At 36.6% G+C, this 25482-nt stretch overlaps 1 protein-coding gene across 1 annotated transcript in view; it reads left to right on the top strand.

Moving 5' to 3' along the window:
• Nucleotides 1-25482, top strand: part of SLC15A5 (solute carrier family 15 member 5) — a 79144-nt gene that overhangs the window by 29430 nt on the left and 24232 nt on the right. Inside the window, exons 5-7 of the mRNA XM_036250723.1 lie at nt 2957-3143; nt 14794-14982; nt 22749-22880. Of these exons, the coding sequence (XP_036106616.1) occupies nt 2957-3143; nt 14794-14982; nt 22749-22880 (508 nt within the window). The remainder of the gene's footprint in view (nt 1-2956; nt 3144-14793; nt 14983-22748; nt 22881-25482) is intronic.

Below are 25482 nucleotides of genomic sequence, written 5' to 3'. Positions count from 1 at the left end.
CTGACTGAGCAGATTCAAATTCCCTCCTGACTCCGCAACAGTAGTTGGCACAAAACCCCCAAAATATTACCCATATATATGTTAATTAACATCATGAAAATGTTTTAGAATGAAGAAATTAAAGATGAGTGCAAAATTACTGTGATTCATAGCTACTCTTGAATTTTCCTTGCAAATAACACAAATTACTGATTTTTAACTTCATAATGTAGTAATACCTAATATTTCTTTTGACTGAACCTTCTCTGAAAAATGTTGTATTTTTTAATTTGACCTAAATTACAATACATTCTGATAAACTAAGTTGTAAGCATCTCACCAAATCTAGATGCCCATTTTATTGCAAAGAACAAAAACTAATACTTATTGATAACCTATATGTTTCATAGCTTCTGAAAGATTATTTCATAGTACCTAATTTAATCCTCACAGCAAGCCTACATAGCTCATACTAGCACCCAAAATCTGAGGCACAGAGACATTAAGTGACTTGCAACTCGTTCAAGGTCCTCCTACTTATATATTGCAGAGCTCCCAATCCTAACTCAGGGCTGGGATCAACATCCACAGTATTACCCACAATGCCTCTCTGATACAGACTATATAGGTTCCAAATTATATACCATCATGTTTGTTAGAAACTTCAAAGAAAATAGTTAGAATGTATTTCTCAAGAGAGACAAAGGAAACTTCCACTGGGATAGGCTGGAATTAGATTTTTGCCTCCAGAAGAAATAGTCACCGATATAAAGATCATCAAAGAACCAAGAATAAAACATCATAGAATTTCATATTTTAAATTTAGTAGCCATTATTGACCTTCAGTTCCAAGACATACATTTAAAATATGTTGATATTAAAGCCGATGAAGTTGCCGTTTGACATTACTGGCCATGCAAAGGTGAAAATGAATCTCTATTGACAGCAATTATTTCTGAATACTTGGAGGCTTGTCTGAAATAAAAGTATTTAAAATTTTAAAAGGGGATGATTTCAGAACTTGAGGCAGAAGCAGAAATGATTTCAAGCTTTCAAGACACTGGAGCCTTTTCTTAGATTAGGCAATATATTAATATTGCTTCACTAAAGATTAATAGTACATTGGCCACATTATTAAGTTAACAGGTTTCCGTGTCTGTGATTCATGCCGATAATAACTTTATTTCTATTAACAATAATTCTCATTTGAAATCAGTAACAGAAACTTCCAGGTAGTGCTGGGAGCCTTTTAGTCTTACAGTGGTTTTGTCGCCAGTACTTTTTTGAAAAACATCATTCATTTTCCTCTGATTGGGTGAAACATGCCTAACACTTTTATTGAACTGGGGCAGAACTAGCTAATGTTCCCTTCACTCTTGCCATCTGTACCCAATCTAAACAATCCTTATTTACAACCCCATGGTGCAAATTAAAGATTGGAAAATAAATTATCACCGGGATATTCATACAGATAGAAAAAAAATTCTCATTGGAATTGTGGTCCACTTCTGGGTTTAAGCAGTTAACTTAGCAATAGGCTCATTTCACAATTGGTGGACTCGTTAATAACTGTACTGACTTATGACTCTGAATCCCCTAGACCCTCTCAAATTGCACAATTGGTAATAGAGAAGAGGTTAGTGAAGGTTTCAAACAAGAAGTTGTCATGTGGATGTTCGAGCAAGGTTGCTCTCCCAGGATGGCAGGAAGGCAGGAATCTTAAGGTAGTTCAGTGCACTGTCAAGAAAAATTGGAGGATCCATTCCTCAAGGACAAGACTTGGATTGACTTTCTCTCCAAGCCACTGAGTAGCTTTATATGCCACTGGGAATGAAAGAAATACTGTGTCCTGCTAATGATAATGATAAAGATGTGATTATTCCAGCGAAACTCATAAACTAGAAAAGTGTGGAGAGGCCCCCTTTTTCTGTGACAATGGGCTTTAGTTCTGATATTATAACATAACAACACATTTGGAATATATGAAGAGGCTCCAAATTAGGGTTAGAGCTTTAGTTAGTATTCAGGTTATTTTAAAAATGAAGAAATTCTAACAAGATTTTGAGAGCTTGGGGTGGGGCTGAGGAGGTTTTGCTTGTGTGTTTGTTTAATTTCTTATCTGCTACATTAGTATACAAACCTTTTTCATGTAGTTCCCTATTTGGTCCTCTAGTGCCACACAATTGACTTAAAAGGAGAGTAAAGCCACACATATGTCTTCCTTTTTCTCATGTTGTTTGGCTCATGTTAGGAATGAATCTAATCCAGGGAGCCCACAAACTCAGTCTCCAACAAGTATTGTTTCCACCATAGGCCCTTCTTAAGAAAAAATCATACTTCTAAACTATATGCTATTTAGAGGATCTAGTTAGCCTGGCCAGTGTGGTCAGTGGTTGAGCATCGAGCCTTGCACCAAGAGGTCACTGGTTCAATTCCCAGTCAGGGCACATGCCCAGGTTGTGGGCCTGATCCCCAGTAGGGAGTGTGCATGAGGTGGCCAGTCGATGTTCTTTCACATAGATGTTTCTATCTCTCTCTCCTTCTCCCTTCCTCTCTCTCTAAAAAAAAAATTAAAGGATCTAGTCTAACCCCAAACTTTTTTCATCAAGATGAAAACAAACATTCTAAATACTCTCTACTTGTTTTTGCTTTATTGTTCCAAAAAAAAAAAAAAAAAGCTATATGGGAACCTTAAGTTACTTGATTTCTTATGTCTAAGCACAGAATTAGGGCCACTTTTACTTGTCATAGGAAAGTTAAGAAGATAGGCTAGATGACAAAAGATTTCTCCATAAAAAATCAGTAGTGTTGTCAGTAGAATAAACAGAGTTCCTCCTGCCCTTCGACAGCTCATAATTGGGACCTTAAAGAATATTCAGATCATCTGTCACAGAGAACAAGGCATCCGCTGCAGGACTCTTTCTCCAAAGTTAAACCACTGCCTTAATGCGCGACTCCTTTGCCCCCTCAAATACAGATTCCTTCAGGATTTTATCTGCAGACCATGAATTCCAACCTGAATTTGGATGGATTTCTCCTGCCAGTTGCAGTAATGAATGTCATCAGCATTCTACCAGTATTAATTCTGGCTCCATGTATGAAATATTTCAGCACCTGTCTATTTCCTTCTAAGAGAGATGGACCATTTCTGTTGACATGCATTCGTAAGTACAATTTACCATCACCAGTGAATTATTTGCAACTTTTTAAAATAAAAATACACTTATATGTTCTACAGGAAAGTCTGATTTTGACAAATTGGGTAGAAGGTGAATTTGAGAGTGATAACAGGTCATCTTTATGAAATATCAGTGTCCCATTTCTTCCCATTCTTTATGCTTCCTCAGTAAATACACCTGATAGAAAGACATGGTGACACTTCCAGTACCACCAAATGGCCTATCCATCTTTAAGTGAGGTGGTCCTCAGTCTAAAGTCAATGTTGAGAATGTTGTTCATTAATGCGGTTAATGAACCCAAAGAATAATGTGAGTCTATACTTGGGAGGCATCAACTTCTAAACCAGTAGTAAAATTTATTAAAAATTAGTACTTTAATTAACAGCTTCAATATAGTACTTTTTCAAATAGTAAGGTATATAGCAAGAATTTTCCAACATTTTTCTCCAGCTTATTGAAATATAAGTGACATATAACATTGTGTAATTTTAAGGTATACAGTGTGATGCTTTGGTATACATATTGTGAAACATTTACCACAGTAGAGTTAGTTAACACATTCTTTACCTCACGTCATTACCATTTTGTTGTTGTTGTTGTTATGGTTGAGAACATCAAAGCTCTACTCTCATTTTTTAGCAAAAAGAAAAAGATTTAGGATGTCTCACTTACAACACAATTAATGGACCATAAGATAAATGTTCTGATTAAAATGGGTGAGAAGGAGCTGAAGCTCATTGTGATCACTTTGCATGACCCTAGCTGGGGTCCCTTGGCAATGACGTGAGGTCAGTGCTGGTTTAGTAAAACCAGGATCAGCCTAAGAATCTGATATCTGGACCTCTGCCCTTGCTCTGTCACTGAGGTGCTCCTGGGTGACTTTGAAAAACCACCTAAACTAGTCTTCTCATTCACTTATTATTGTCATTGAGGGGCACACCCTAGGTAAACTTTGGGTCCCTCTGTTCTGTAAGACTTTTGAAATCACTCAGGATGACATCAGTGCCTGAAGCATAGTCCTGACACATTGTGAAAGCTCTCTTAACATTAGATACTGTTGAGTCATCATTTGCAATCCTTCGGTAGGCATAAACGGAAAGCAAAGGGACTTGCAAACTCTCTTCTTCTTCTTCTTCTTCTTCTTCTTCTTGTTCTTCTTCTTGTTCTTCTTCTTGTTCTTCTTATTCTTCTTCTTCTTCTTCTTTACTGATTTTAGAGAGAGAGGAAGGGAGAGGGAAAGAGAGATAGAAACATTGATGAAAGAGAACATTGATTGGCCGCCTCCTGCATGCCCCCCACTGGGGATTGGGCCCACAACCTGGGCATGTGCCCTGACTGGGAATTAAACCCTTAAGGGACTTGCAAACTCTTAAGAATGATCACAAAATGGTAACCTGATGTCTTACTGTCTACTTGAGAAATAATTCCATTGAAATAGTCAGGGCCAGGCATTTTAAAGATTCTTTTCTCTTTGTTAACCTGTTCTTATTCTTAATTCCTCCTTCTTAGAGATCTGTGGGGACTGTGCAGTCTTCCAGTAACCCATTAGTATATTTTTTGGTGTTGCTCTGTTTATAGAAGTTACATTTTAATGTGTGTGCTTCCTGTGATTTAACAGTGCCATCAGCAAGATTATTCCAGAGCACATCACAGGGTCGATTTGTTTTTGGAAAGAACTCAAAGTAACTAACCTCACCTTAGTTTATCTTATCTTGTCGTCTTCAGTTATAGAGGCCTTTAGTACATACGTTTTTCTGATTTATTTCCTAAGCCAAACCCAGACATTATTCATCATATTAGGTTTAGGCAAACTATAAATATTAATAGGTTTTGACAATCCTTAAATCTTAAAAAGTTGTGTGTGTGTGTGTGTGTGCCAATGTAGAAGTCACCAAACCAGTATTTAGTGAATGCCCAACAATATTTAAGATACAAAAGAAAAGTAAGACATTGTACATACTCTCAGCAAGTACGTTATTAAAACAGAATGAATGCAAGACAGCGTGGAGGTAAACGTATATTGTGAAATGCCAAAACGATTTGCAGTCTGGTATACAAGTACCATAAAAATCCAGTCTGAACGTCCAGTTTTGCTTACTTACAAAAAAATTTCTTAAATTGGGCTTCTTCAAGAAAAATGTGCTGTACAGCATGGCCTGAGAACACGAAATCTGAAATTCATTTTAAACACAGGTCACTTTCTCTTGAACAATTCTCCAATCTTGCATATTAGAAATTGTGTCTATTCTTTAAAAAAGATAGAATACTTTTTCTGGATAGAGGCAAGTTTGACAGAGTTATCGGATATATTGTTTGATGTTAATGAATTAGTGACTCCCTTCAAGATTGGTAACGGAGTTGTTGGGCAGCAAAAGAAAAACCACGACTCATTTGAGAAAACTGAGCCCTACTCCGCTGTGTACAGAATCCTGAATTCAGTTGTTTCTGAACCAGACTCCATCCGTTTGTCCACTTACAGACTTGATCATTCCATTGCTTAATATTTTGCTATGGGAATATAAAGAAGGATGATGATATGCATCCTTTTAAGTAGATGTGTATTTCAGTTTTCTGTATTCTGCTTATGATTATAAAACTTATGTTTCATCACGATAAATAAGCCCAAACCTAGGGTGTTTTTTTTAATCACAACTGACATACGTGAATTAGTCTAATATTAAAATTTCCTGTCACTTTGTACACAAGTACCTTAAAAATGTGAGTGATATATGTGTATAAATTATGAACAAACATTTATGAGTTCTTAATTTGAACATAGGCACCCTTAATATAATATGTCCCATTTAAACTCATGATAAACCAGCATTTGATAGGTCAAGGGTCTCAAAGATAATGTGTCATTTGAATTCAGATATTCTAATTCTTAGGCCATTACATCACCATTATTATTAGTAGTAGTAGTAATAGTAGTATTAGTATTACCAGCTATATATAGCTGTTAGATTGTGTAAGTTAAATTATCTGTGTTAATTTGGTATCCTTATTGTTATTTCCAAATAAGGCTCTTAAGTGAATGAAAAAAGTATTTGTCACCACAATGGGCTGTTACTCCTTAGATACCCACTCCGTGCCACTCGGTCATGCCCCTTCCAGGGACTACCGTGTTCACAGAGGCTGATGGTGCAGACAATGCCGATGTCTAAGTTTGATGTAGATAACCACAGCCCAAGCCAAGACTGAGGAATGGGGAAATCTCACTTAATAAGGAAAAAATAAACTTTGTTTTAAAATCTATCTTATAAACAATGCAAGGAAAGAGGAGTTTCTGGTTCAAGATATGACATTCATGAGTTTATCACTTAAAGAAATCAAGAAGCATATCACAGTACCAACTATTTAAAAAACCTCCCAAACTTCCAGAACTGTGAAAGACAAAGGTTTGATATGCTCAGAGTGTTTTATCAAGACTGTATTTTCTCTAACATTATATACGAAGGGATTTATTTATTTAAAAGTCAACCTTAACTCACCAAAAATTTAGAGTCAGTGATATCACTGTGATTTATCCGTATGCCATGATTAGACATGCTTCATTTTAGCTTTTTTCAGTTCAAAAATGTTTACATTGTGAGTATTTCCTTTGTTTAGCATTAATTAAAATCCTGCAGTATGTGGCATTTAGTAGTTAGTGCTGACACACACAAGTATTAATCTGACTAAAATTAGCCTAATTAAGAGTGTTATTAAGCCTTACACAAAGCAGAAGTGTACAACACCGTAGGTAGCAATGATCTTGGCTTTTAAATGACATTTAGATTGAAATGTGGTTGAAGTACATTTAAATATCTGTCAGACCGTCGTCTTTAAAATAAAAACTTACAAATTCAAATTCTAACTCAAAGTCTTGTATGATGTAAGTATAGCCAAGGTGTTGGTCAGTTTTTACATAACTAGTAACTTTTTCTAGTTTTAATAATTGGCAGTGATAAAAGTTTCTTTTTTTGGTTGGAACCAAGGTGCTTGGTAAATTAAAAATCGAGTCAGGAATCCAATCACCTTCACCGAAAATAGGATTACTTCGGCAAAACTACTTTTTCTCTATTCTAGTTTTAGAACTGATAGGTTTTTTCCCAGAAATATCACAGTGTAAAGCGATTGCAAATATCTGATAGAATGAATTTTGTGACCACTAAAAGAAGTAGCATGTAAATATCTAGTCTGAATAACTCATTTGTTCAATAGTTCATTTGTTTAATTAAAACATTTTAATATTCTCAGATCCTTATTTTTAGAGTTGATGTCAACACTGTAATTATATTTGAGGTGAAGTAGAACATCTAGTACACTATCTGAAGCAATAATTGATGATATATATGCATTTATGTATCTGATGAGCTACCTGTTTCTTTCTCAGAAATTAAAACACCAACTGGCCCTGGCCGGTTTGGCTCAGCGGTTAGAGCGTTGGCCTGTGGTCCAGAGAGACCCAGGTTCGGTTCCCGCTAAGGACACGTACCTCGGTTGCAGTTTGTCCCCGGCCCGGGTTGGGTTGTGCGGGTGGCAGCCATTTGATGTGTCCCTTTCACGTCAATGTTTCTCTCTCTCTCTCTCTCCCTCCCACTCTATCTGAACAAAAAATAGAAAAATGTCGTAGGGTGAGGATAAAAAAAATAAAAAATAAATAACTAAAACACAAACTGAAGTTGAATCTCCTGAAATAAATTCCAGTAGTCTAAAAAGAAAGAAAAGACAGAACATGGATAGCTCAGTTCAAACAGGGAAATACATCACTAATCGGGGAAACAATAAAAGTAAAAAACACATGCCATTCTAATAGTGGGTGAGAAATACCTTCCACAAAGGCAGCAGAGACATAGGACAATAACGTTATAGCTGTCTGTCAGCGAGTGGTTTATGGATACCAGTACATTCTCACATGAGCAAGTTTCCTGTTCTGGGAATTTGCCAGAATCATGGATCCAAGGATAATTTCTCATGAACTCAACAGAATTTCATACTTATGGTTGTGTTACATATCGGAGACTCATACATCAGACTACCCATAAAAAACCCATGGTTTTCTCAGTGAGTAAATGTAGCCAGTAACTGAAGAATCTTAACAATTCTATTTTTTAGTATGAGATTTTGCTTCAGTACGAAATGGCAAATGCAACCTTAATATTTGAATAAATTTCGCCTTTCTTTTATTTCATTGTGTTCTAATTTGAAAAATTATTACAGAATAAGATAATAGAATAAACTATAAGAGCTTCAATACTCTTATAGATTTGTCTACAACCACATAGTCAATATTAAAACATACATTATTTATCTGAGTATAATATCTCCTTTGGAACTATGTGCTTTATCTTGTAAATACAGGTCCGCTAGAGGTTTAAATTGTGTACATTCTGATAAACTGCACTCTGCTTTGGACGAGTTATGATCTCATAGAAGTTAAGACTAAAAATGGAGTGGATTAAATTTAGGTTAGAATCAAACTTTGTTTTGAATTTCAAAAATGTCATTTTTCACTGGCACCAGAGTGCAGTAGCATATAAAAAGCAAATGTAGTTATCTAGATCCTTCAGGTAAAATATGCTTTGCCTGAAAACGTCTGGAGAAATAAGTTAAATATTTGTGCTTGGCTTGAAATTGTCTGGAGAACTGTCTTTCATTGGATTTTGCTAGATCAGTTCTCAGAGTGCTCTCCGCCAGAGTAGTACTTCTCAGAGTCAAATGTGTACAAATAGGAATCTTCCAGGGATCTTATTTTAGTGCAGATCCAGTGCAGTTCTCGTAAGGTGGAGTTTGAGAATCTGCCTGGCTAACCAGCTCCCAGGTGATACTTTTGTTACTGGTCAGGGACGACACTTTGCACCAAAGACAGAGAAAGAGGCCAAAAGATGGTTCCCTCACATTTCATACCTGTGTACAGGCAGCCTTGACCCAGGTAAAATGGCCGCACTTCTCAGCAGGTCAGAGCTGAATGTCAGGTTTTGGTTATAAAAGCTGACGACTTAACCACTGCACTCATGGGCCCGATCTGGCCCTCCACTTGCTTTTGGACTGTCTGTAAGCTAACGATTATTTTAACAGATGAACGATTTCAATTGGCTTGATGATAAGAAAAAATAACTTTGAACACGAATTAAATGAAATTGCATCACTCCCCAAAAGAATTATTCGAAATTCCATTGAGAAATGTAGAAATGGATTCTATTTCTTGTTACATAAGTATCTACATAACTTCAGAATTTGCCTTTGTCCCACAGAAACTAAAATGTTTATCACTGGCCTTTGACAGAAAAAAAATTTGCTGATCTCTTGTCTAAACTATTGCCCCGAATGTTATAAACTTTTCTGGATAATATAAAAGCCTTTTTACATAGCACATGTGATAACTAAAAAAAAAAAAAAAAAAGTGGGAGAGGGGAGTAAGTGGACATGACATTTTTACCTAGATTAATCTGAATTAGTTAGAATGAGGGGTATTATAGAAGATTGTCATAGAACTCAAAAAAATTTTTTTAATTTTTTTCTTTATTAATTTTAGAGAGAGAGGAAGGGAGAAGGAGAGAGAGATAAAAAAAAATGAGAGAGAACACAGACTGGCTGCCTTCTTCATGCCCCCCACTGGGGATTGGGCCCACACATGGGCATGTGTCCTGACCGGGAATCGATATGGCAACCTCTTGGTGTATGGGTCGATGCTCAAACACTGAGCCACACTGGCCAGGCTAGAATTCAAATTCTAAAATAAAAAAGCAAAGAAAGTTAAAAAGGTATTCCTAACCAGCTCGACGTTTTCTTTAAAGTTCATATGATTATCATGGACAATATGATTTGGGTAATTTGAGCCACTTAATTTCTGTTTAATACTTGCACATAACCTGTATTAGTCTTCTAACTGCCATAACAAGACACCATACACGAGGTGGCTTAAACAACAGAAATGTACTTCTCACAAGTCTGGATGGTACAAATCCTAGATCAAGGTATAGGCTGGTTTGCTCTTTCCCAAGGGAAGCCTCTCTCCTTTGACTTGCAGATGGCCACCTTCTGACTGTGTTCTTCGTGTGGCCTCTCCTTTGTGTGTGCACAGACCTCGTGTCTTTTCTTCTTCTGAGGACACCAGCCATACATAAATTGGGCTCCACCCTTATAATCTTATTTAACCTGAATTACCTCTTTAAAGGCCTCATCTCCAAAATCACAAAATTCAACATATGAATTTTGAGGGAATACAACGAGTCAGTCCAAAGAAAAACATATATATTTATAAAGTCATCTGTAAAATTGGGTTACATATTATAATGAATTGGTAGCATTTTTTTAATTAGTGATACATAAAAACATGTTTATTCTGATTCATGCATCTTGGATTGAGGGAGGCATGCTAGCTTAGAAAACAGATAATGCTGAAAACCATTTAATAAGAAGTAACAGTCTCCAGCCCCAGCTTTCTCCACCACCCAGTCAGTCCCGGAGGCAAACCATTTTTGAATCTCTGTATGTTGTTTGTCTAAGTTAATAAATAACATGATTATAAGTATATACTTTATTTAAGTCAGTGATCAGTTATATACAATAACTCATGGCAAAAACCAAAGAATTTGAACCCATTTTCTCATATAAAATTTTATTTTCTATACTTAAATAACAATTGTTTAGTTAAAAATTGCTCTCCTTAAATTTTCAAACTGCTCTGCCAGTTTTACTATGCTATCATGAACTTTTCCCCAGTGCTGAAACAGACAGGGTAATGTCCCAAAGGCTCCTCATCTTCCTGGAAATCTTCTTGCAGGCTTCCATACCCTTGTTCTCTGTCTTGACTGTGTTCCTCTAATCTGCTGCTTGGTGCTCTCCTCTTCAGATCACCAGCTTACCACTTCTCCTCTTTATTGGTTTCTGTCCTCTATTATCATATATCTTTTCTTTCACTTTTTTTTCTCTTTATTGATATTAGAGAGAGAGGAAGGGAAAAGGAGAGATAGACATTGATTAGCCGCCTCCTGCATGCCCCCACTGAGGTTCAGGCCCACAACTTGGCCATGTGCCCTGACTGGGAATCGAACCAGTGACCTCTTGGTGCATGGGTCGATGCTCAACCACTGAGCCACACCAGCTGGGCTATTAACATATATCTTTTAGCAACTTCCTAAGAAAGAATACACAAGAAGTATATTTTCCAAGAACTTATATAATTGAAAAGTTTTCTTTTTATCCTTGCACTTAATTAATTGGTGCACATACAATTCTAGGTTGAAAGTCATTTTTCTCCAGAATTTTAAAGCTATTGCTGTAATGTCATCCAGAGACTTGAATGACTATTGAGAAGCCCAATGCCCTTCTGATGCTCATTCCTGTGTTCATGAACTCTTTTCCTAACTGGAGCTCTCTTCTCTCTATCTGTGATACTCTAAATGTCAAGTTATTGTGCCATGGTGAAGGGCTTTTCAACCATAATAATAATTGCTACTAATTGCTACCAGGAACCGCAGCAGAGAAGAGAAAGTAGCGAGCAATTAGAGTAAAGTAAAAAGAACAGGCAAGATCATACAGGTCATGTTAAGGATTTTGGATTTCATTCTAACTGTAAGGAAACCCACAGGAGGAAGTTAAGCAGAGAGTAGTATTGAATTTGCATTTACATAAGATCACCCTGACTGTTAGTTATGTAATAGGTTATAGGTGGGCAAGAGTGGAAACAGGAAGACCAGAATGTAATGTGTTGTTGCACATTGTGTTGGTTAAAAATTATAATTTGGATTAGAATGATGGCAGTGGCTATGGAGAAAAGCAAGTTAATTTATAATATATTTTGGAACTAAAATCTAGAGAATTTAATACTATGTATTTTTGAAGGCAGGGGAAAAGAGAGGGGACCCGAGATTCCTGCCTTGAGTACATAAAAGAGCTAGAGCAGATGATGCAGAAAAATGAAGGAGAAGTAGGGGGAAAGAACAAATTCCATTTTGTGTATCCTCCTCTTTGAAACCTTTGCTTAGACATTATCAGTCTTTCTGAGCTTTCTTTCAGGGGTTTTACTTTTTTCTTTTCTTGCCTTCAATTCAAATGCAAATATTTTAAAGGCATTGCTTAGATGTTCTCTTCTTTTCTTCCTCAATAATTTCTCAGTTTTTCCTGACCCTAAATTTCAATTTTGTGTAGATGATTCATCAATCTTTCTCTCTTGACTCAACCAATCTTCTGACCAATGATTTACATTTTCAATTGTTTTCTGAACACTGCCCTTTAGATTACCCTTTTGTACCTCTAACTCAACTTAAACTCAAATTCATTTTCTCCATGTTTACTGTGGGCCTTATCTGTAATGTTGTCATAACTGTCTTACCGCCCACCTGGACTCATGGTCAACATTGATATCTGCTGGCTCCTTGTTGCTAGCTTCAGATGCCATGGTTTTTTCAGTGGGATCTATTATATATTGTGATTATACTCTCTGTATTTTCTAGAAGTGAGTACCTTGATTGTAATTCAAACTCCCATTATATTTTACCAAGATTACTTTTTAACTTCCTAACAATCTTCCAACCTTCACTATCTCTCCCAGTCTATGAACCAGCACATGGCCTTTAGAATAATAATCTTAAATGATAATTCTGATCTTTTCACTTGTGTCTAATATCTTCAATGATCTCATTATCTTCACATTAATTTCAAAATTTCTTAAAAATACATTAAATGTTTCTTATGATCTGATCTGATCATTTTCTATTTTCTCCCAATTACCTATAACTTGAGTTTCTCACCATTCTGAAAGTTTGTCTGACATCCACACCTCTGATTTTGCTCATGTGATTTCTGAGGACTTCATCTCTTCATAGTCAAACCCTTCTACCTTTAAAGCATAAAGTGATTCCTCTCACCTCTCCAACTAGAAATAAGTTCTCCTTCTTATATTCCCCAATAGAATATAAGTGCACAATCACTGAAAACGGATATTATTCATCTCATATCCCCCAACTGCACCTAGTGTGAGGTCTTGTATACACCAAGAACAGAGTAAATATTAAATTGAATTGGCATATTAGTTCTCTTTCTAATGAATCTGTAATGTACCAAGTAATCCAAATGTAATTATGTGATGAATTTTACCTTAAAGGTAGATAATATTGAAATTCATGTTTTTTATACGAGCTGTTTACAAAACCAAATCTCTACTTCACTATGAATGGGCCCTTATGAAACAATTTAAAGTAATAATATGTAAATAATTTCTCAAATTTTCTAACTGTTATTCAGATTGCCTCACTTTTTTTATGCCTTTTATTTTCTTGGGAACTCGGTAAAGAACAGATAATATGGATACATTTAAATACTGAGGTATAATAAAAAATTTTACCTATCAGTTTCTCTATCAACCAAAACAAACACTAACCTATTTAAACATTAGATTGATTTTTCTGAACTGAAAAATTTGTCTTATCTGAAATTTTATGCAAATCAGCAAAATATGACTATCTCTAAATTTCAACTAAATTCCATCAAGCTAAACGTTGCCAATGCTTTAATGATAGAATTAAGTCCAGTAATATGAATGATACACTGAAAAATGGGATGGTGGCAGAAGATATAAACTATAACAAAATCCCTACTCATTTTCAACCAAAATTTTCTAAACAATTCCTTAAAAGCGAGAGCTAGACCACTTTTAGAATAATTGCCTCCATTTATACATTTACCTAGTTAACTCACCTTTCATAATTTTTTTCTAAACAGAAGATTTTAGTCTTTAATTCTCTAATAGCTACTTTACTTTTTGTGCAAAGCTTAGAGAAATGGCAGACAACTGAAGACTGATAATGCTTACAGATGATTTCAAAACCATTTTTTAAATAACTCTTAAAAACTTATGAAGAGATAATTTTATTTTAAATGCCCCGCAAATCACTTTTGATTTCTATATAGCTAAAAAAGTTATTTAAAATGACATATCTTATCTGAGAATAAACGTTCAAAACTATTGCTTTATTTTTTTTTTTTTATCTTTATTGTTGAAAGTATTACAGATGTACTCCCTTCCTCCCCCATTGACCCCACCCCCCACCTCCAGGCCTTCACCCATTGCCTCCTAAATGCCTGGGAGTACTTCCTGGCACGTGAGGCAAATAGGAGAATGATGGGAATCAGTGCAAATGCCAGTTTTACACCCACTGTAAATCCTAAAGCCTTGAAGCCGGAGTCAGATTCAGATCTTTCTCACTGTTGAACAATGAAAGTTAAGCATAAATTGTAGGAAGTCTGTCCTTAATTCAAATATGGTACTTTATCTTTAATAATAATTGCTGCTAATTGCTACCAGGAACCTTTATAATAACACTAGTGCATTATTTTACTTTAATCTCATAGCCACCCTATGAAACAGGCATCATTAGAGCTCAGGAAAGTGATAATGAGATTAACTTGTCTGAGGCCATATAACCGGTAAGTCAGGAAACAGGGAGGCAATGCAGCCACTGCCTACCAGAGCCCGAGCAAAGGACGGTCACACAGCAGTTAGCTGGCACCTGAATATCCTCGGGGTAAAAAAAAAAAAAAAGTTGGGGAAACATTTCCTAGAGTCAATGTGTAAAAAATGCTATGGTCACTTACACTGATTTGGAGCTCTTGCTTTAATATTATTTTCTCTTGCATTCTTTTCCTTCAGTCGCTGGACATCTTTCTGCTGCATTGTCTGTGATGGCAGCTGGCTTCTTTGAAATACACAGAAAGCACTTCCCGTCGGTGGAGCAACCTCTTTCTGGCAAACTTCTCACCGTTTCCTCCATGCCCTGTTCCCACCTGGTTCTTCAGTATGTTTTACTTGGAGTGGCCGAAACCCTGGTCAGCCCAGCCTGTGAGTAACAGTTTTATCACCTCATGTTAGAACATACTGAGTCTCTGCACAGAACACATCACCCCAGACGGTTGGCAATCTAGTCACTGCCTGGAAATTTCCTGTTTCAGAACAAACCAATTACCCTGGGTTTTTTTTAATGTTTAATTTTTCTTCATTTCTCTATCACATACAGAACAATTCTTAATTCTGCCTGAATGTAAATGAAATGAAGGATTTACTAACATCGTTGCAAGCTGTAACCATTTGGTCAGAGACATGAAAGGAGGAAAATCTTGGCTAAAACCTACACGAAAACTCCAGTGCACTCATGAGATCTCTCTTCTACCCTCCCTTTTCTTACCTCCCCCCTCTCACTCACAGACAAATTCACATATATACCTCCTCCAAAAGTGACATTTATAATGTAGTTTGAGAATCCATGAACATGTAAATGAAATGAAAACGTGAGACAATTTTCCAGACACCTCAATGTTTTTAAATTAAATTACACTAAATTAAGTGCGATCACTAGTGTTTCATAAGACAGGTTCAAAATTACTTTATTAAATTTCTGGATTATCTAGATAGCCATTATTAAATAAACTAGTCACTTTAAAATTCATCAAAATATTTCAACAACTTTTTGAAATATAGTAGTGTGTGTGTGTGTGTGTGTGTGTGTATCAGTGTAATCTATTGTCTTATATTTCTACCTTCCTCATATTTACCTGAAGTGGGAATTCTGATTGTAACTCAAGCCCAATTATACTTTACCAAGATTATTTTTGGAACTTCCTAACTATCTTCCTACTTTCAGTATCTCTCATATTCTATCAACTCAGCACACAGCCTTTAACATAATCATCCTAAATGATAACTCTAATCATTTCCCTTGTGTCTAAAAACTTCTATTACCTTCAGAGTTATTTTCAAATTTTTAAAATATATATATTTAATAATTATATATACATCTCAAAGCAATTCATTGAGAAAAGTCCAAATTAAACAAAGTTGGGTAATTATAGTCATGTGTGTGTAACTTCTTTTTTATAATTTTAAATCATCTCATTGCATGTATCTTGCATGAATAAACTATTTTATGAGATTATAAGTTGTGGCTATCATTTGACACTATGAGGAATACAAAAAAGTATAAAAGAATGCCACTATACAAATGTTTGTGACTTCCCTGATGTTCTTCCCAAAACACTGTTGGAAGTAGTCAGCCAAAATTTTGTAGTCTAAATGGGAAGAAAGGTAATGAATAAAGGTGATAATTGAATACAGTCAGGATATCCTTGACAATTTAGCAATAGTAGTTCAATACACAATAGGCAGATCATGCAGTATAAATCACTTAGCTCACCCCTCCTTGGAAGCTGAAGTCCAGCTAAGTCAGTTGACTTATCCACTACAGAGGTCATGGGATAGGGACCACAAGACTTTGTTTGAATTTCCAGCTTTGTCACTTACTACAATGTGACCTTGAAAATTAGTTTAACCTCTAACAGACTATGAGAAAGAGAAGAGTTAATAATGACATCAAAGTTTATGACCTGAGCCCTAGCTCGTTTTGCTCAGCGGTTAGAGCATCGGCCCACGGTCCAGAGAGACCCCGGTTTGGTTCCCACTAAGGGCACGTACCTCAGTTGCAGTTTGTCCCCACCCAGGTTGGGGTTGTGCGGGAGGCAGCCACTCGATGTGTTCCTTTCACGTTGATGTTTCTCTCTTTCTCTCTCTTCCTCTCTCTCTTTCCCAAACTGTCTGAGCAAAAATGGAAAAATGTCCTCAGGTGAGGATAAAAAAAAAAAAAAGTTTATGACCTGAGCAACTAGAAGGACGGAGTCGCCATCTACAGAGTCATGAAAGGCAACAGGGGGAGCAAGCTTTGAGGAAAAGATCATGAGTTTAGTTTTGGACATTTTTAGAATGAAGTGTCAAATAGAAATATTAAATAGGGATTAGATATCCAAGTCTGTAATTTAATATTGGGATAAGGGATAGATGCAAGTTTTAAAGTCATAAGCACATTGGTGGTATTTAAAGCAACAAGACTAGTTGAGATCACCAAGGGAGTTGCAGTACTTGGAAAGTTCGAGTAGCCAGAGAAGCAAATTAAAGAACTGAGCCCTGAGGCACTCCATCATTAAGACATTCCAGAGAAGATGAGAAATGTTCAAAGGAGATAGAAAATAAGTGACTTAAAGAAGATATGGAACATATATACAATGGGATACTGCTCAGCCATAAGAAAAGATGAAATTCTGCCATTTATGACAACATGGAATGACCTTGAGAATATCACACTAAGTGAAATACGTCAGGTTTCACTCATACATGGGATATAAAACTGAAGGCAACAAATGAACAAACAAGACAAACAAATAAACAAAAACTCATAGACACAGACAACAGTGTGGTGGTTACCAGAGGAAGGGGGGTTGGGAGGGAGATAGCACAGGATAAAGGGGGTCAAATATGTGGTGACAGAAGGAGATTTGACTTTGGATTATAAACAGATGATGTGTTATAGAATTGTACACCTGAAACATATAATTTTATTAATCAATGCCACCTCAATAAATTTTATTACTTTTTAAAAAATAATCTTTATTTTAGGGAGGCTAAGCAATTTTCCCAGTCAAACCATAACTGTGAAACACTCTGGTACATCACAACTTCACAATAAATAATATTTGAAATGTGTTCTTCTGTGAAAACAATACAGAATGTTAGGGATGGAAGGAGCAGGAAGAGGAATGACTGGTGAGAAAGGAAGGAAACCAAGAGAGTAACATCTTAGCAGTCGGATGGGAAAGAAACATATTAAAAGGAGGGAGTGATCGACTGTGTCAAACACTGCTGGTAGATGAAACAAGATGAAGAGTGAGAACTGACCATTGTATTAAGCAGTTTGTGGGTTATTGGTGATTTTGACAAGAGCCTTTTCATGTAGAATATGGGGATGCACAAAAGCCTATTCGAATATGTTTAAGAGATTACAGGAAGAGAAGATTGGAGACAATTCATTCAAAGGATTTTGCTGCAAAGGGGAACAAAGAAATGGAGCAGTAGTTGATAAAGGAATGAGGTTAAAAAAGTGTTTTTGTTTGTTTGTTTTTAAGGAAGGAAAAATAATGGCATCATACAGTATGTTGGTGGAAATAATTCATCAGAGAAGGAAAATTAATCGTGTCAGGGAGAGGGAAAATAACAGTGAGAGAGAGACAGAGGATGAGATCTAATTTACAAGTTGAAAATGTGGTTTTAGATAGTAGCAAGGATACTTCATCAGTGATAACTGTTTGGAAGGCAGAATATGTAGGTACAGAAGCTCATGGGTACATAAATGTAGTGTGAAGATTCTGTGGAAATTCCCTTCTGGCTGATTCTATTTTTTTAGTGAAGTAAGATGCAGAATTATAAAATTGCGGTCTAGGACAATGGGAGAGTGAACAAACTAGAAAGATATAGAATGTTGTCAGGAAGCATTAGGAGGCCATTTGAGGTTTATGGGCAGGAATTTAAAATGAATTGGACAACATAGTAATGGGTGGTGGTGTTGTTTTTCAGCCACTATATCCATTAGGCTGCATGGATATAGGGGCAGAGGAGGCAGACAGTGAATTGTTTTGCCAGTCTAGTTCCTAGAAAGCAAGAGCTAAGCAAGAGAATGAGAGGATGAGAAGAAATATGATTATAATTGACCATGAAACTTAACTTGGGTAAAAAAAAAGTAGTGAGCAAATGAAGGCATAAAAGAAGTGAAAATAATAAAAGAAACAATGGAGTAGAGTTCCTGGAGGGGTACACCCATTTGTATGGTCGAATAGTAGAGAACAAGCTGGGAAGATAGAAGGTGGTGGTCCAAGGGGAGTGCACAAAACTGAGATTCTGGAGCAGTTGTATTTGTCAGTCTAAGGCATGGGTTGGCAAACCTTTACTGAAAAGTGTCAGACAGTAAATAGTTAGGTTTTGCATACCAGTCTGTTATAACTACTCAACACTGCCACACACGAGCAGTCATAGAATGGATGTGACTGTGTTCCAATAAACTTTATTTATAAACAGGTGTCAAGCTGGACCTTACCTGACTATAGCTGACCAACTCCTGGTCTGGGGTACAAGGGTCAGAGTGTGACCATGGATATGAATGGCTAACATAGAGTGTGAACAAGGACATTGAAGAGGAAGGTCAAGAAATAAGAAACCAAGATTTGGCAGAACAGAAGGCTGCAAGGATAACCTATATGTATGTTAAAACTGCCAAGAATCAAGGCAGGAGTGGTACTGGAGGGTGTGATGATGAGAATGGAGCTGGTAACTGAATAATAGGGGGAAATGGCCTAAAAATTGACAGATAACAGCACAAAAGAAAACATTAGGTCATATAATCAGATGCTTTGAGATTCAAATCTGAAGCTTTTTAGACATGAGAAAGGAAGAATGACCTAGAAGTGGCAATCAGATCAATTTCCACTTTCTGGACGGTGGTACTTCTCCACGTGGTCAAAATAATTTCTTAAGCAAACATAATAAAGGCATTTTAACTGTTCAAAAACAATTGGAGTGAAAGTAATTTCTAGCAATGAGTCCCCAGTACCAGGGCCTCAGGAAGGTGGTGATGGCCCCATAATTTGTAGATTCTGCATATGCTGTGATGGGATATCTTTGCAAACATGAACCAACCAGCCTCCACCTGGAGGCACATTTCAGTTCTCATTGGCAAGAAGACCAGCTTTTACATACACTTTGAATAATTTCTACTGCGCCTTCATAGTAAAATGATAATTTTAGAGTGGCAGATTTGTTGATAATATCTATAGCATAGTGTGCTAAAAAGAGTAGCATGAGCCCAAAAAAAATCAAGTTGATGATTGCTAAAGTTGAAAAAGATCGGAACATGCAAGAAGATGCCTGAATATAAAGATCCAAGGACTTGAAACGCTAAGTCCTATAAAAGGGAACCGGAAGCTTTCAAAACGACTAAAATGACACCAAAGAGAGATTAACCAGCAGGCAGAGGCTGGCAAAGTGTGCTCATGAATTATATACTACACCAGAAGTTCTAGCAAGAGAAAAGCATGGGATTAATAATTAACTAGCAGAGTAATACGTTCTGCTTTTTCTCCGTGAAAGAAATCAGCCAACTTAGTCTTTCTGCCCATTGTTTGTCGCCTCATATATATAGAGTAGCATGTTCATAAGCCAAATCCTTTTTATAACTGTGAATCATTTCTTCCCAATGCCTCTTCATCGTTTTTCTCATACTCCTTTGCATCTTCCTGAAAAATCTTGCAGCTTGACCTCAGGCTCCTGCTGATGATTAGCACTGCACGAGAAAACGGGGTACCCACAACCCCTTGCCGCCAATATCTGAAGCCTTTATCTTCAGTATTCTGTTTATCACCATCATCATCTTCATCTCCAATATGGATTTGTGCCTGTTTAGCACTGTCCTTAGTACTGTGCATATCTTTGCTCTCTGCCCTCTTAGTTTAAAACCCAGGAAAGATGTGCCTATTACCTTTCCCACCCTCAACCTCAGCACCCAACACATTTCCTAGAGCACAGATAGGGACATTTTTCAATGTTTATGGGATGATAAATAGAAGCAGGTGGAGGACACGCAGAAAGTAAAACAGAAATGCTAAACGAATGCAAGATGGAACTTTGCTGCATTTACATTATACATTAGTAAGTTGGTTTAAAAGAGCTGGACAAGCCCTGGCCGGTTTGGTTCAGCAGTTAGAGCGTCAGCCTGCGGTCCCGAGAGACCCGGGTTCGGTTCCCGCTAAGGGCACGTACCTCGGTGTCAGTTTGTCCCCGGCCCTGGTTGGTCATGCGGGTGGCAGCCACTCGATGTGTCCCTTTCACATCAACGTTTCTCTCTCTCTTCCTCTCTCCGCCTCCCACTCTACCTGAACAAAAAATGGAAAAATGTCCTCAGGTGAGGATAAAAAAAAAAATATCTTGCAGTTTGTCCCCAGCCCTGGTTGGGGTCATGTGGGTGGCAACCAGTCGATGTGTCTCTCTCACATCAATATTTCTCTCTCTCTCTCTTCTTCCCGTTCTATCTGAAGATAAATGCAAAAATGTCCTTGGGTGAAAATTAAAAAAAAAAAAAAAAAGAGTTGAACAAGTACATTTACTGGGGTGAAAAACAGCTGGTACACCAGGAATGACATTTTCTGGGGTGGGAAGGGAGGAGCTAAGTTTTCTCTGCCTATAGAGAAGGAAACTAAAGTTTTAGTGTTGACAGTATATTGGTTTTCTGTCACCACTTTTCTTACTTAAATGAGCTTTGATGTTTATTTATGATCTCCTATTGTAGAAAAGTGTGCCAAGTAAAAAAGAGCAAGGAGAAGAAAAATTAAAAATCCAATAATTCCAACCACTCACAGCTAAAACTGTTTCTGTTATTCAATTCTTATAATGTTTACCACGCCTACACAAAGAGAGATTAGTGTAAGAAACTCCTGTGTACCCATGTCCCAGCTTCAACAATTGTCAACTCACAGCCCACCTTGTTTTATCTCTACTCTTTATTTGCATACTCAGTTCCTCCTTGTATAATGTTGAAGCACATCCCAGATATATTATATATCGTAAATATTTTAGCTTATATGCTATGCATATTTTAATAGTTGTATTAATATGGTCTTTACAGGATTATACATACTTATTCTCATCTATTTCTGATATCAAACTTATTTTTAATTAAATTTTTATTTTTTTATTGAGGTATAATTGACATAACATTATATTAGTTTTAGGTGTATGATCTAATTATTAGATATTTGTATACACTGCAAAATGGTCACCACACTAAGTCTAGTTACCATAGATCACCATAAATAATTACAAATTTTAGCCCTGGCCGATTTGGCTCAGCGGTTAGAGCATTGGCCTGCAGACCAGAGAGCCCTGGGTTCGGTTCGCACTAAGGGCACGTACTTCAGTTGCTGTTTGTCCCTGGCCCAGTTGGGGTTGTATGGGTGGCAACCACTCAATATGTCTCTCTCACATTGATGTTTCTCTGTCTCTCTTCCGCCCCCTCTCCTTCCGCTCTATCTGAAGATAAATGCAAAAGTGTCCTCGGGTGAGGATAAAAAAAAATTACAAATTGTAGTGGGGTTTTTGTGTGTGTGATGAGAACTTATAAGATTTACTCTCTTGGCAACTTTCAAACATGCACTACAAAATTACTAACTAGACTCATCAAGCTATATATTACATCTGCATCAGTTATTTATTTTATAACTGAAACTTTGTATGTCTTGATACTCTCCACCAATTCTACCTACCTCTTGACACCCCTCCCCTCTGGCAATCACCATTCTGTTCTCTATACAGTGAGTTTTGATTTGTTTGTTTGTTTTGTTCTTTAGATTCCACATATAAGTGACATCATAGGGTATTTGTCTTTCTCCATCTCACTTATTTCACTTAGCATAATACCCTCAAGGTCATGCAGGTTGTAATACATGGCAAATCTTTGTTCTTTTTTATGGCTGAGTAGTATATTGGGACACCAAAACACTAATTGATCAAATTTTTCTTATAGCTGTACAAGGATGTATTTTGTCATATTTTATTCCTTATAGACATCTATAAATTTTAAAATCATAATATATCTTACAGTAGTAATTTTAACAAAGTCCACCCCAAATTTTAATTCTATCGGTACACTTTCTTTGAGATATAATCAACACTCAGTTGAACAGTATCTATGAAAGTAGGTTAGAGAGAATGTTCTAAATTCTGACCTCCTTTTCTCTCAGTCTCTGCAATATCATACAGATTTGTTCCAAGTACCATCAGAGGAACCTCTATGAATTGTTTGACCCTGTTCAATGGATTTGGTTGTTTCACGGGGGCACTGCTGGTGGAGTCAGTATATCTCATCTCCGAAGGTAAAAATAGGTTTATGGTACACTTACATATATTGATTTGATGACTAGGAAATTGGGAGACAAAAGTTTAAGAAGAGGGGTTTTGCCACTGTAGTCTTTTTTTTTTTTTTAATTGTTTCACTTTGCAATTAAAATAGGAAAAAGACTCTTGCTGTATTCATTAATTTCTGAGAATTGTTTTTCTTTTGATAGGAAGAGGTAATTACAAAATGTAACTTCTCCTGAGACCCTGTCTGCTGTCTTTCTTTAGTGTATTTTAAAACAAACTGGTCATTATATTCTTATTAGGCCTTTCAATGAGGCCATATTTAATAACGCCTCATCGATGGCATAGATAATCCTCAGAAAAGCTAAGTATTGTGTAAATAGGGGTATCTGGATGAACTTTTCCCCTTGTAATTTGCCAGAAATCTTATCTATGTAACCAAAGAGAAACTGTGCATTGAATAATATAATCTTGGGAAATTTTCCTCGTTGAGATTTTGGTCAGGAGAAGCAACCAAACTGAAAAATTCATGTGTAAACACAAAAAGTACTGCTCTTTTTTGTCCTGGTAGAAGAATCAGACATGATGACAATGACAATTAGATGTCACAGTGAAATGTCTTTGGGTATATTTTAAATCCACAGACTTTTTCCTTTATTTGTTCTAAGATGTTAATATAGTTTATTTTTTCTTAATTTACTTTTGCTTATTTTATAGAAAATATCACAAGCTCTATTCTTCTCTACCTTCAAAAATACTTAATTTGTGTACTTAAAATAATGTAAAGAAAGTGTTGGTTTGTGTGTTCTTGTCATGAACAAATTTAATTTACTTACTTTCAAACTACAGAAAAAACAGAGACTATGAATGAGAAACTCCTTTTAACACTGTCTCTATTCAAAACATATTTATCAAGGATTCCCTGTATTCCAGAACCATACTGGGCACTGATGATCCCATTGCAAGCAAAATAAACACTTCTAAACCCTCAAAAATTTCCAGGGTCGTAGGGAAAAAAATTAAGGGTGATAAATGCAATGATAAGTATAGCAGAGTTTTAGGAACCAAATGTGCAGTCCCAGATTGAGTAACAAGATCAAACACTGCCTTTGCCTTAATTGAACAAGTGAAGTAAAAACATGTATTGAATACTTACTATGTCCTAGGCCCTGCACTACATTGAATTAAGTGAGATATAGATCCAGTTCTCAAGGAGCTCAAATCCAAACTGTCATAACTCACTGTGTGAACTGTGGCAAGCTGTTGACTTCTCTGATGATTAGAATCTTTATATGTAAATAAGGACTAAAGCATTGGTGTTAGATGTAAGATAGCCTGGAAAAGTCTTACTTATATCTCTACCTTAAACATCTTAGGTGTTGAATATGTGGTTCTTTTCTTCACATCACACAATGAAGATGTTTCTGAAGATTTGCTAAAAATGTAAATTTCTATTATCAAACCACATTAATATATTCTAGAAGAACTGCAAAGCCGATTTTTTTCTTTTTCTTTTTGGGTACATGCCCCTCGCAGGGACCCAACCCGGGACTCTCTGGTCCGCAGGCCAACGCTCTAACCGCTGAGCCAAACCGGCCAGGGCCAAAGCCAAAATTAATTCCAGTTTATCTTTTATATAAATCTAAAATTTTCATATGTGTGCTTAAGCAACTTACCCAGGGTTAGGCCAAACCTCACTGGTTAAGTTCTCCCTACGACTGTCTTTACTTTGGAATTAGCTACAAGTTCAGAGTTCCCCAGAACTACCATCATTTCTGGTAAGCTGGCTATAAATTTGGAGGTCCCCACAGATTCCCTCAGGTTTTATAATTCTCCAGAATGACTCAACAGAACTCAAGAAAGCACAATATTTAGATTATATCTCTATGATAGCAAAAGAATACAAATCAAAAGGAGCCAAAGGGAAAGACACCCAGAACAAGGTCTAGGAAGTTCCAAACATAAAACTTCCTTCATCCTCAGGGATGCAGTCCCACCTGGCATATCACTGTGAGACAGTATGCAGAGTATTGCCAACCAGGGGCACTCATCTGAGCTTCGGAGTTTTTATTGAGGTTTCATTATGTAGTCAGGATTGACTGAATCACTGGCTATGTGTTTAAACCTGATTACCAGCATCTTTTCCAACTCCAGAAGCTGGGCTGATATGTGGCTCAAACCCTAATCATCTAATCACATGATTGGTCTTCCTGGCTGGCCAGCCCCCATTCTGAGTCACCTCCTTGGCAAAAGCCATCAGGTGGGGTTGGAGCGGCTCATCCCTAATAACAAAGACACTTCAATCACTCAGGAAATTAAAAGGGTTTAGAATTTACCTTTTAGGGACCAAGAACAAGGCCAAGCAAATTCTTCACTACACTTAACTATTTCATTCAAAACCTAAATATCTATTGAGAATTTGCTTAGCATGGTAGGATCCCTTACACACACTATTGCATTTATTACAACAATCTTATCAAGGTGATATTATGATGCTTGTTTTAAAATGTAATGATTAAAGCAGAAAAAAGAAGGTAAAGTGCTCCAGGCATCACAACTAGCATCTGACAGAGATCTGCCCCTCTCGGTGTTCTGAAACCAGTGATTGCAACACGC

Source organism: Molossus molossus, unplaced genomic scaffold (genome assembly GCF_014108415.1).
Source record: "Molossus molossus isolate mMolMol1 unplaced genomic scaffold, mMolMol1.p scaffold_m16_p_10, whole genome shotgun sequence".
Classification (NCBI taxonomy): Eukaryota; Metazoa; Chordata; class Mammalia; order Chiroptera; family Molossidae; genus Molossus; species Molossus molossus.
This window is presented reverse-complemented; position numbering and strand designations above follow the sequence as displayed.